This window comes from Protopterus annectens, chromosome 2.part1 (genome assembly GCF_019279795.1).
Source record: "Protopterus annectens isolate FY-2018-M chromosome 2.part1, PAN1.0, whole genome shotgun sequence".
In the NCBI taxonomy this organism is placed as follows: Eukaryota; Metazoa; Chordata; order Ceratodontiformes; family Protopteridae; genus Protopterus; species Protopterus annectens.
In genome coordinates, this window is record NC_056729.1 from 282341564 (window position 1) to 282354492 (window position 12929).

At 44.7% G+C, this 12929-nt stretch overlaps 2 protein-coding genes across 2 annotated transcripts in view; one reads left to right on the top strand and one right to left on the bottom strand.

Moving 5' to 3' along the window:
• CASP6 (caspase 6) overlaps window positions 1-12929 on the bottom strand; it is a 1203724-nt gene that overhangs the window by 445177 nt on the left and 745618 nt on the right. The window lies entirely within an intron of this gene.
• PLA2G12A (phospholipase A2 group XIIA) overlaps window positions 6569-12929 on the top strand; it is a 260856-nt gene continuing 254495 nt past the window's right edge. Inside the window, exon 1 of the mRNA XM_044062126.1 lies at window positions 6569-7169. Within this exon, the coding sequence (XP_043918061.1) occupies window positions 6947-7169 (223 nt within the window). The 5' untranslated portion in view covers window positions 6569-6946. The remainder of the gene's footprint in view (window positions 7170-12929) is intronic.

Consider the following 12929-nt stretch of genomic DNA (forward strand, 5'->3'; position numbering starts at 1 on the left):
GCGAGGTCCAGGTAGGCTGTGTGGACCACCTTCCCCTCGTCAATGGTCTTGGTGACTGTTTCAAAGAAATCGACCAGGTTTAAGGGGCAGGATCTGCCCTTAACAAAGCCGAACTGGGTAGGATCCAGTGTCTGTAGGTCCCCAATATCTTTATTTATGTGGTCCATGATGATCCTTTCCATAACTTTGCAGACCAAGCTAGTCAGGCTTATGGGGCGATAGTTTCCAGGATCCGTTGAGGCACCACCTTTGTGGAGAGGGACCACTGTTGCTCGACGCCACTCTTTGGGTACATATCCTGTAGTAAGGCTGAGATTGAACAGTAGTTTTATGTTTGGGTTTAGCTCTTCTTGGAGTTCATGTAGGACGCAGCCTGGGACACCGTCTGGTCCCATTGATGCTGTGTTTTTTGCTTTGGAGAGGGCGGTTCTTACCTGAGCATCTGAGATGTCAGGGGGGCAGCACACTGCTGGGATAGATATTTGCCCTTTTGGTGGGGGGGGGGGTTTCTGCTCAACCTGCCAGCTAGGATGTTGGTAATGTCTGTGGGTTCGGTGTATTTTTTGTCATTTTGGACTAATTCTGAGCATATCTGGGAATTCCCACCCAGGTTCCTAACATAACTAAAGAAAGCCTTGTGATTATCCATAGTGTCCTGTGCAATATTTCTCTTGAAGCCGGCCTTAGATGATTTTATGAGTGCCCGTAGTTTTTTGCTAATACTGATCAGAGATGCCTTCCCTTTTTGGGATTTTGCTCTATCAAGTAGTAGCTTCCTCCTTCTATTGTATAGTTTGTTTATGGCTGGGGTCCACCAGACAGGATGCCTGCCTTTGGAGGATTGGGTCTTGGTTTTATTTGGGATTGCATGATCCATGCATTCCTGAAGGTGTTCATAGAATGCGTTTATAAAGGATTCTGCGGTCTGGGCCATATTTTCCACAGGCCCGGGGCTTTGAATGATTCCACCTCGGTTTTGAGGAGTGTGAAATTTGCTTTAGAGAAGTTTTTCACTGTGGTTTTCTGGGCAGGGGGTGGGGTCGGGATGTGAATATCTAGTGAGATTAGTTTATGGTCTGATCTTACCAGTGAGGGATACACTTCTGGTCTGGAGCATAGAGCCCCATGTTGGTGATGATCAGATCCAGTATGTTTTCCCCTCTTGTGGGAGTGGTAACAAGTTGTTCCATAGCATTTGAGTTTATAAATTCTAGGAACCTTTGGGCTAGGTGTTGGAGCTAGAGTAATGCTCCCAGTCTATGTTTGGGTAGTTGAAGTCACCCAATATAATGGTGTTTGGAGAGACCTTCATATTTTCCAGTGTTCTCAGGAAGGCCGAGTGGGGTTCCTGGGTTTGGGATGGTGGTCTGTAGCAGGCTATAAACTGGAAGGCAGTTTTACCCACTGTTAGTTGCACATGGATAGTCTCTGATGCTTCGTGCTGTGCCACCAACCTGGAGGTGTGGGTATCTTTGACGAATATTGATACTCCCCCTCCTTTTGTGGTTCGGTCCAAGTTTTGGGGCCGAAAAGCATGGTATGAGGTATAACCTGGTAGTGCTGGGGTGCTCTCGGGAGCCTTGAACCAGGTTTCTATTACTGCACAGATATCGATGTTCTCCATGCTAAGGAGAGTTTTGAGTGTATGCATCTTGAGGTTTAGACTTCTGGCGTTGAGTAGCATTACTCTAAGTTTCTTATCCCTTGTGATACCTATGGAGGTGGGATTGTCTTTTGAGCCTTGCCTAAAAACGGCACTATGGGGGTGGCAAGAGCCTTTGCCAATATCCGAAAGCCCAGGGGTGACAGGTGCAAGCCGTCCCTTGCGAAGCATCGTGGCTTGTTGAGCATGTCATCCCAGGCTGACAGGCATTGGATCCCCTTTGAATGACACCAATACTTAAGCCAATTGTTGAAATTTATCATCTTGTCTTCATATTGTGGCATCATTCTTGGTGAGGGTAAGATGCTACTCAAGGTCAGGGTTATACGGCCCTGGCTACATGCTGAGAGAGCTCCTCTATGACTCTTTTCACGTAGTCCAGGGAGGTGCGTCTCAGGTCAAGCACAGCAGCATGGACAATGACTGAGGCATATTTGTACTTGCCTTGGAGTGACCTGAGTGCTTGTGTTATGTGGCGGATCCTAGCACCCGACAGGCAGCTCACCGTGACCTTCTCCTTGTTCAGCCTGGTGAGCGGGACGTCCAGTGTGCCTGACGATAAAAGGCATTTAGCTTGAGGCCATGGCTCTGGCACCAGTTGTCTGTTTCTATGAGGCCCTTTTGGAGGATGCTTGTGTCGGCTGGAGAGTCGATTATGGCGCCTAGTTTGCAGTCATCTGCGAACTTGGTCAGCCACAGTCCTTCCATGTTGGCCTGTACCTCCAAGAAATATATACCGAACAAGAGAGGTCCCAGGACTGAGCCTTGTGGGATGCCACTTGTAACTGGTTTGGAGTCTGACATGGCTCCAGCAATTCTAACCATGTGGGTTCTGTCCTTGAGCCAGTTCGCAACCCATCTAGTGACATAGGGGTTTATATTTAAGCTGGTGAGCTTATCTATAATGCCCGAGTGGGGTATTGTATCGAAGGCTTTTGCGAGGTCCAGGTAGGCTGTGTGGACCACCTTCCCCTCGTCAATGGTCTTGGTGACTGTTTCAAAGAAATCGACCAGGTTTAAGGGGCAGGATCTGCCCTTAACAAAGCCGAACTGGGTAGGATCCAGTGTCTGTAGGTCCCCAATATCTTTATTTATGTGGTCCATGATGATCCTTTCCATAACTTTGCAGACCAAGCTAGTCAGGCTTATGGGGCGATAGTTTCCAGGATCCGTTGAGGCACCACCTTTGTGGAGAGGGACCACTGTTGCTCGACGCCACTCTTTGGGTACATATCCTGTAGTAAGGCTGAGATTGAACAGTAGTTTTATGTTTGGGTTTAGCTCTTCTTGGAGTTCATGTAGGACGCAGCCTGGGACACCGTCTGGTCCCATTGATGCTGTGTTTTTTGCTTTGGAGAGGGCGGTTCTTACCTGAGCATCTGAGATGTCAGGGGGGCAGCACACTGCTGGGATAGATATTTGCCCTTTTGGTGGGGGGGGGAGTTTCTGCTCAACCTGCCAGCTAGGATGTTGGTAATGTCTGTGGGTTCGGTGTATTTTTTGTCATTTTGGACTAATTCTGAGCATATCTGGGAATTCCCACCCAGGTTCCTAACATAACTAAAGAAAGCCTTGTGATTATCCATAGTGTCCTGTGCAATATTTCTCTTGAAGCCGGCCTTAGATGATTTTATGAGTGCCCGTAGTTTTTTGCTAATACTGATCAGAGATGCCTTCCCTTTTTGGGATTTTGCTCTATCAAGTAGTAGCTTCCTCCTTCTATTGTATAGTTTGTTTATGGCTGGGGTACACCAGACAGGATGCCTGCCTTTGGAGGATTGGGTCTTGGTTTTATTTGGGATTGCATGATCCATGCATTCCTGAAGGTGTTCATAGAATGCGTTTATAAAGGATTCTGCGGTCTGGGCCATATTTTCCACAGGCCCGGGGGCTTTGAATGATTCCACCTCGGTTTTGAGGAGTGTGAAATTTGCTTTAGAGAAGTTTTTCACTGTGGTTTTCTGGGCAGGGGGTGGGGTCGGGATGTGAATATCTAGTGAGATTAGTTTATGGTCTGATCTTACCAGTGAGGGATACACTTCTGGTCTGGAGCATAGAGCCCCCATGTTGGTGATGATCAGATCCAGTATGTTTTCCCTCTTGTGGGAGTGGTAACAAGTTGTTCCATAGCATTTGAGTTTATAAATTCTAGGAACCTTTGGGCTAGGGTGTTGGAGCTAGAGTAATGCTCCCAGTCTATGTTTGGGTAGTTGAAGTCACCCAATATAATGGTGTTTGGAGAGACCTTCATATTTTCCAGTGTTCTCAGGAAGGCCGAGTGGGGTTCCTGGGTTTGGGATGGTGGTCTGTAGCAGGCTATAAACTGGAAGGCAGTTTTACCCACTGTTAGTTGCACATGGATAGTCTCTGATGCTTCGTGCTGTGCCACCAACCTGGAGGTGTGGGTATCTTTGTGAATATTGATACTCCCCTCCTTTTGTGGTTCGGTCCAAGTTTTGGGGCGAAAAGCATGGTTTGAGGTGTAACCTGGTAGTGCTGGGGTGCTCTCGGAGCCTTGAACCAGGTTTCTATTACTGCACAGATATCGATGTTCTCCATGCTAAGGAGAGTTTTGAGTGTATGCATCTTGAGGTTTAGACTTCTGGCGTTGAGTAGCATTACTCTAAGTTTCTTATCCCTTGTGATACCTATGGAGGTGGGATTGTCTTTTGAGCCTTGCCTAAAAACGGCACTATGGGGGTGGCAAGAGCCTTTGCCAATATCCGAAAGCCCAGGGGTGACAGGTGCAAGCCGTCCCTAGCGAAGCATCGTGGCTTGTTGAGCATGTCATCCCAGGCTGACAGGCATTGGATCCCCTTTGAATGACACCAATACTTAAGCCAATTGTTGAAATTTATCATCTTGTCTTCATATTGTGGCATCATTCTTGGTGAGGGTAAGATGCTACTCAAGGTCAGGGTTATACCGGCCTGGGCTACATGCTCAGAGAGCTCCTCTATGTCTCTTTTCACGTAGTCCAGGGAGGTACGTCTCAGGTCAATCACACCAGCATGGACAATGACTGAGGCATATTTGTACTTGCCTTGGAGTGACCTGAGTGCTTGTGTTATGTGGCGGATCCTAGCACCCGACAGGCAGCTCACCGTGACCTTCTCCTTGTTCAGCCTGGTGAGCGGGACGTCAGTGTGCCTGACGATAGAGTCACCTATTACAAGTGTATCAGGTGTGTTGTTTAGCCTTAAGGGCTGTGACTGTTCGGCACACTGGCTTTGTGAGCTATGTGTTGCACGTGTTTTGTTTTGGGGTAGCTGTTGCTTGGGTGTCTGCTTTGGAGGTCTCTGCTGCTTAGGCAGATTTTTATTTAGAGCCTATGAGTATGTTTTTGTGTGTTTATGTTTGGTTTGCTGTCGTGGTAGGTCTATGTGAGACTGGAATTGTAGTGAGTGTGGTTTCCTTCTCCTCCTGACTGGTTACGCCAGTACTGAGTTGAGTGAGCTTAGCCTCCAGTTTGGCTATATGGTTGCATCTCTCACATGTGTTGGAATTTGTTGGGAGGAGAAGAGGGTTGTCTGTGTACATGAGGCAGTTGTAACATTGCCTCAAGATTCCCAGATTCACCAGCTGGACCGGAGAGGAGATTGACAACTGACCTTTGGACATGCTAGAATAGTATTGGGAATTCCTTTATAATTGAAAAAAAGGGCCAATGGGGAACAAGATACTCAAGGGGAGTTTGTGAGAGTGTAGTGCTTTTAATTTTTTAGTGCTGACTTATATAACTGCTTTAGTGTGCAAGTGCCAGGCTTTACGGTAGGAATAGGGTGTTTATTATGAGAACTAGATCAGTTCTAAGGGAAAAAGTGAAGAGCAGACTTTGTGGAGCCGAGAATGGTTTAAACCCAGTTAAGCGGAGCTGCCCGATGCTGCGCTATGCTCAAAATCGCACAAAGCCGCACCAAAGCGGGTTTTATACAGGGGGACTTGAAAGTCCCCCCCCCCCCACACACACACACACAGAAGACGCTCTAGCTGAGAATCAAACTGGACATCTTACTGTGAGGCAACAACGCTACCGCAGCACCACTACCGCAGATATTAAAATAACTAGATTCCATGCTCTGAAAGGTCCCTGTCTATCATGTATTACATCAGATTACCTCATGTTTATTAATAACCAGGTCCTTTCAGCCAAGGGAATCTAGCCTGTATTAAGTGAGAAGGCTAAATTCTATTACTGCAAAGAATGTCCTCTTCCCCACTAGAATTTAGCCTTCTCATATAGCACAGGCTGGATTCCCTTGGCTGATAGGCCCCCAGGTCCCTTCAACCAAGGGAATCTAGCATGCTCACAACAACGAGGCATACCTCTCAAGTGTACCACATTACGAGGAACATACCTCATTTGGGGTCTTAAAAAGTTCATGTTCCTCAAAGTTCCTCAATGTTCCACATTGAAAGACTCTGTCACACATTCAGTGTTAGGATTTTTTTAAGTGAAATCCATGGTAAATAGAAATGAATCACATTAATTCATTAAAGGATCTTCTTTATAAGTAAAACCAGCATATTTTAACCATCCTATGGCCTTCCTAGTTGAGGTTGTTAGTAAGCCATTAGTATGTGTTCCACATTTTGCCCATTTGTTCCACATTATGAGGGCTAGTGTTCCTAATTTTGGAGATGGAAGGTTGAGAGCTATGCAACGAGGCTAGAATCTATTGCTGTAAAGACGGTCCTTTTCCCCACTAGAATCTAGCCATTTCACTATGAGCGGGCTAGATTCCCTTGCTGAAAGGACTAGGTCCCTTCAACCAAGGGACTCTAGCCACAACCATGATTCCACACGCCCAGGGCAATGCTATTGCTGGATCAAACTTCATGGACAGCAGTTTCTAATTTCCGGTTCCCACAAGTGGAGAAATCCCTATTGGCTCACAGAAACTATGACACACGACAGTCAACTTTTACTATCTTTCAGAAAAGCCCACGTTATCAAACACATTACGTTTGTAATCGATAGACGTAGTTTGTGCACCCCGGAAGTACGGTACTTCAATAATGGTAAAAATAAGTGAGGACCGCGTGTTTTGATTATTTGTTAATCATCATTCTTATGCAGCAATAGCATTATCCAGAAGTATTTATTCTGCCACCCCTTGAAGAAAATGTATTGTGGCGTTTCATTACCCAAAGATCGCATGTTCGTTTGCACTACTTAATGTATTTTTCAGTACCATGGGCTATATAAGCTACTCGCAAAGCTTTGACATTTATGAATTTTACTAGGGAACTCACTTTTTCGGACTTTTATGATATAAAACTATGCGAACTTCGAAAGGTACCGTAGTAGCTGTTTTCCGTGTGCTTCTTATTAACATTTTTGCATGCCACACTGCTGGGCACCGACCACCGGCTGAAACCCCTGATTGGCGAGTGACCCTGAAAACTATAAGGAATGGAATTCACAAGATAGATTTATATTTAAACGCAGCTCTTGATCTTCTTGGAGGGGAAGACGGACTTTGTCAATTTAAATGCAACGATGGTAATTGGAAACCCAGTCTTGTGTTTAAATAGTTTATTCTGTTGAATTGAAGTATTCAGTATACCATTTTTGTACACGCATTAACATGACTGTCCGCTAAGATGACTGCGTGACACTTTCTCTAACGTGAGACTAAAAGTTCAAAAGGCATTATGATCACTGAAATAATGTTTACAAAAATGTGTTATCACCAGAACAATACAGATTACCTTTAATGTATAGTTTAAAAACTGGAGTGTCATTAGGCATTTAAGCAATAACCCACCCCTGGGTGTGGGTAATGCTGGATTTACCCATGGTTGGTGTGGTTTGGTCACGAACACGAAGCCCGAGTGGCCAACCAAAGACAACCGTGAGTAAACCCACACCCAGAAGTGGGTTATTGCTATTATACAATGACATTATTTAAGAAAAAAAATACTTTTCTTAAATAATGGCATTGTATAATGCCTCCGTGCTGCCCTTCCGCAGCTGTCTGGTATTCTGCGGCAGTTCTGATGTACTACGCATGCGTATGCTTGCGCAGTACATGAGAGCTGTGGGTGGAAGCAAAGGAGAAAGCAAGATCTCTGTTGCTTTTTACAAAGTATCTCGCTATGTTAAAGGAGTTTAACATAGCGAGGCAGCTTTAAAAAAGCAACGGAGAATCTCCGTTGCTTTTTTTTTTTAAAGCTGTCTCGCTATGTTAAACCCATTTAACATAGCGAGACAGCTTTAAAAAAAGCAACAGAGAAAGGAAGATCTCTGTTACTTTTTAAAGCTGTGTCTCGCTGTAAAAGCTCCTTTAAGTGAGTGAGACGGACTAAAACAAAAAATCATTTGCTCTCTTGCTCTGTAAAAAAAAAAAAAGACACACTAATGGAAAAAGTACAGGCGACCGGACCTTTTTCCGGTAGTATAAGTCTGATTTACAACGTGCAAGCTGACCAATCAGCGTGCACATTTTGGAATATCAATGGGGGGGGGGGGGTTGTTGTATAATGTGGAATATTGTGTTCTCGGTGTGGTTAGAGCAAAAATGAGGGATGCAACCCATACAGTTAGTAATGTGAGAGAGCTGAGAAGTTAGCTTGCTTAGTGGACTGAGTATGTTTAATTGTGGGTGTGCAGAATTTGTAATTTGTGGACACTTTCACTTGGCAAACATTGCATGTAATTTCATGATCATAACTGTAGACGAGTATAGGGCAAGTGAGAGAGGTGTTGTGGGACACAACCTTTTGATGATGACTTTCATAGAACATGCTGTGCAGTTAAGTATGTTAATATCATATTTATTTTGAATTTATTTGTTGGGAAATCTGGGGAAACGCGTAAGCAGTCTGTTGGTTTCCATGGCTGGCAGAAGCAGTATAGCTTATAGATGTACTGATAGCTCATCAGAGCATGCAATTTTACACAGAATGCTGGCAGTAGGCTATGGGGGAATCACTTTCCACAGTGATAATTATATTCCTTTAAAAATAAACATAATGGCTTTTCAAGTCAGCTATAGCTAAGAAAGAAGCAGAATAAAATTTGTATCATATTAACTGACTAACTTGAAAAGAGAATAGGGACACTGTAGTCTGTAAATACCATGTCTTAACTATGTATGACTCCACTCCAAACCACACTCACAAATGTTCCACACACACCACCAAACACATCACACTCAGCAGACAACACACCAGTGTCTCACAAACACAGCCCATAAGGCATAACAATAAACCAACATGCTAGTCATTGGCAACTCAATTGTGATACACACCGATATCCCCCTCACCAGACGCAACAAGGAGAAGGTCACGGTCAGTTGTCTGTCAGATTCCAGAATCTGCCACATCATGCATGCAGTTAAGTCGCGCCACAACAGGTACAAGTATGACTTTGAAGTATGACTCTGTCATTATCCATGTTGGTGTGAACCCTCTCTGGGATGACATGGTTGACAGGCCTTGATGCTTTGCCACAGATGTCCTCCACCTGTCACCCCTGGGATTCCGGATCCTGGACAACAGTCTCCCTCATTGCACCTTTTTTAGGCAATACCCCAAAAAGAAATCTTCAAACATAAAAGATCTGTCAGAAAGCAAATTGAAGGTCATGATGCTTAATGCTAGGAGCCTTAACCTGAAAATGCACTCACTGGAGGCTCTCCTTGCACTAGAAGATGCTGATGTCTGTGCAGTCAGTGAAACTTGGTTCATGGCTATGGAGGCTATACCTCATTCCACGCATTCCGACCCCAAAATGAGGCCGAAAGACTAAGGGTGGTGGAGTCTCTATCTTCATTAAGGACAGGCACACCTCCAGACTGGTTTGCCAGCATGACACACTGGAACTACTTCAGATGCAGCTGACAGTTGGTAAGACACCCATCCAAGTTATAGCCAGCTGTAGACCCCCCTCCATGACTCGGGACACCTACTCCTCCTACTTGGACCTACTTGATTCCATCAAGGTACCCCCTAACACCTTGATCCTTGGTGACTTCAACTGCCCCACCATAATCTGGGTGAACTATTTCTGCACTAATGTGCTTAGCAATGATTCCTTGACTTCATCAGTTCTAATTTTTCTAGACCAGCTTGTCTCATCCCCAAAAGGGGAGATAACATTCTGGACTTGGTTCTCACCAACATGGATGACTGTTGCACCACTCCCATAATATGTACTCCCCTGGTGAGAGAGATCATCAGTCTGTCTCAATACAAAGTATCTTTCCCAGATAGCCCCCCCCCCCCAGCTGTAACCAGGCTAAAAAACTTCTCAGAAGTTGACTACAAACTCCTAAGGGAGCGTGTCAGTAGCTTCACACCCCCCAAGAGAGGATGCAAATAACTTTGCCGAACAGTACGCCAGTGCAGTATACAAGCACTTGTACAACTGCATGGACTCAACAATACCCAACAGAACTAAAATCTGCTCCTCAAGGAAACACAAACCTGTCTGGTGGACATCCTCTATCAACAGGCTTTACAACAAAAGGAAGAAACTGTTGTCTAGGGGTAAAAAGGAACAAATTCGAAATTGGAAAAACTCCCTCTTTAGCCTCAACAAGCAAATTAGTTCACTAGTGAAAACCTCCAAAGCCGATTATGAATCAAAACTAGTCTCCAAAACAAAGGGAAACCACAAAGCCTTCTTCAGTTACATCAGGAACCTCCATGGCAAAGCTCAGGTTTGTTCCAAATTAGTACTTAACAGTATCACTTACACTGATTCCATTGACTTAGCCAACCTCTTAGTAGATAGGTTCAGTGCAGACTTCACCCCCTGTCTGCCCCCCAAAGGCCCATTCGACATCCCCGATACTTGTCCTGCACCTCATATCTCTATTGCTCAAGTGTTAAAGGCCCTATCCAAGGCAAAGAACACAGCTTCCATGAGATCTGATAGTATCCCAGGCTGCATTTTGCACCAGCTTCGCCATTGAGCACCCTATTCAGCCACAGCCTAAGTACAGGCTTTATTCCAGCAGAGTGGAGAACTGCCATCCTAATCCTTTTGCACAAAGGTGGTGCCATTACTGACCCTGGAAACTATCGCCCCATTAGTGTGACAAGTCTGATTTGTAAAGCCATGGAGCGTATTATTATGGACCTCATAAACAAGGACATAGGTAATCTCCAAGCACTTGACCTCACCCAATTCAGATTTATCACAGGCAGATCTTGCATGTTGAACCTGGCTGACGTCTTTTAGACTGTCACCAAGGCTCTGGATGAGGGAAAGTCAATACATACAGCTTACCTTGACTTGGCCAAGGCCTTTGACACAATCTCCCACTCTGGCATCATTGAAAAGCTAACACAACTTGGCATAAATCCCTACCTCATCAGGTGGGTGGCCAACTGGCTCACAGATAGACCCCACAAAGTCAAACTAGGCACCTCCACCTCCAACAGCAGACCTGGTGTTCCCTGGGGATCTGTCCTGTGACCCCTACTGTTTGGCATCTACTTCACAGAGGTCCAAGCAAAGACAAAAGGCCTGTGACTGATAAAGTTTGTGGATGACTGTAAGTTGGGTGCTATCATTGACTCCCCAGATGATGTTAACATACTGCAAGAGGGTCTCACAGAAACAAATGACTGGTGCCAAAGTCATGGTCTTAAGTTAAATGCAAGAAAATGTATTATCATACCATTCAGTAAAACATGGCCCCCTACTGATTACGACATCAACGGCAACCCCCAAAGCACACAACCTGTGGTGAGAGATCTGGATACTCAGGTTGAAAACAATATCACATTTGACCATCATATAGTGGCAGTGGTCAGAAAAGCCTTTTACTTGGTTCATCTCATAAGTGAAGGGATTGCATCCAGAAAAAAGGAGGTTATTACCTCTCTGTACTCCTCCCTCATTAGGCCAGTAATTAAGGATAATGTCCCGTTTGATATGTACCTCTCCAAACACCTGCACCAACTGGAAAGGCCACAGAAATACCTCGCAAGAGAATCCATATCCTCCAACACTTGTCCAATGTGGACAGGCTCAAATTGCTATCATTTTACCTGGTATCATACAGATTGCTCAGAGGTGATCTGTGTCTCGCCTACAAAGCAATTTCGGACCCTGCTCTACTAGAGATGCTCCATATCCATAAGTCTAACTCCTCGTGCATTACCTGCTCGAAAGGCCTAAATCTAATATGAAACATCAACAAAACTTGCTGGAGAGACAGGTTTGTCTCCCAGAGGCTGCCCTGTCTCTGGAATAGACTTACCATACATGTCAAACACAGTACCTTGCTGATCCTCTTCAAGCGCAGCCTTGATGAGTGGATGGAAAACCACAAATTTGTCCCAGGGGTTTCACCTGTATCCCTCACTGACAGGGGTGACATGTGCTGACTTAGATTTCTTTATTTTGGGAATAAACTCTTGGCTAGGTTTATAAGGGCCTCAGGGCCATTAGCCTAGTCACCTCCTATGATCCTATTTTTCAGGTAGCAGGATGATTTAATATGTTCCATTGTAGCATTCAGATTATAAGGACAGTACATACTCCTTGTTTACCTAGATCCATCATCTAGTTTTCTGCTAATCGCTGCAAGGAAAGAACTTGGAAGGCTGGACACACTGGCAGGTGAACCGAATGGTTGGAAGATTAGCCGAGTGCTGGGAAAGAAGAGCTGCGATTAGGAACATCTGACTTGTATTCTGCAGGGTTGGAACTTTGAGTCAGTTTTCTTCATTGTATTCTTGTCACACATTAATGTTCAAAAACTGACCCATATCCTGTTTGGCTTTCAACATTCACTATGGTTCTTTGAGTCTATAGAGCATCCATCTCTGCCTTACAACCACAGTATTTTCACCCATCTTCTCTTCCTATCTTTATCTCTATACTAACCTCCTATTGTCCCTTTTTTAGCATTATCTAAATCTAAGTCCTACTCTAAGTCCCTCACCTAACTGCACCTCCAAAGTACCTCATTCTGCTCCGTATTTGCCTTTCCCCTTTCCTGTCTCCAGTATTACCAACTAAAGACAGCTTGTAGTGCTGTTACTGACATGTGGTTATCAATTTACTCTGTTTGCCTTGTCTGTAATGTGTCATTTGTACTGCACGTAACTAGGTTACTACCTTTGTATTACAGTATTCCACACTGAAGTATTGTCTTTTGTGATTAATGTAAGGGATGCTGTGAATCAGAGAGGTGGCTTCTATTTTGGACTGTGTCCTGGAACATGTTAGAGGAGAAAAGACCTTATAAAATTTTAAGCAGTAGCTGGATGACATTTTGGCGCTGGAATCTGTGATGTTTGT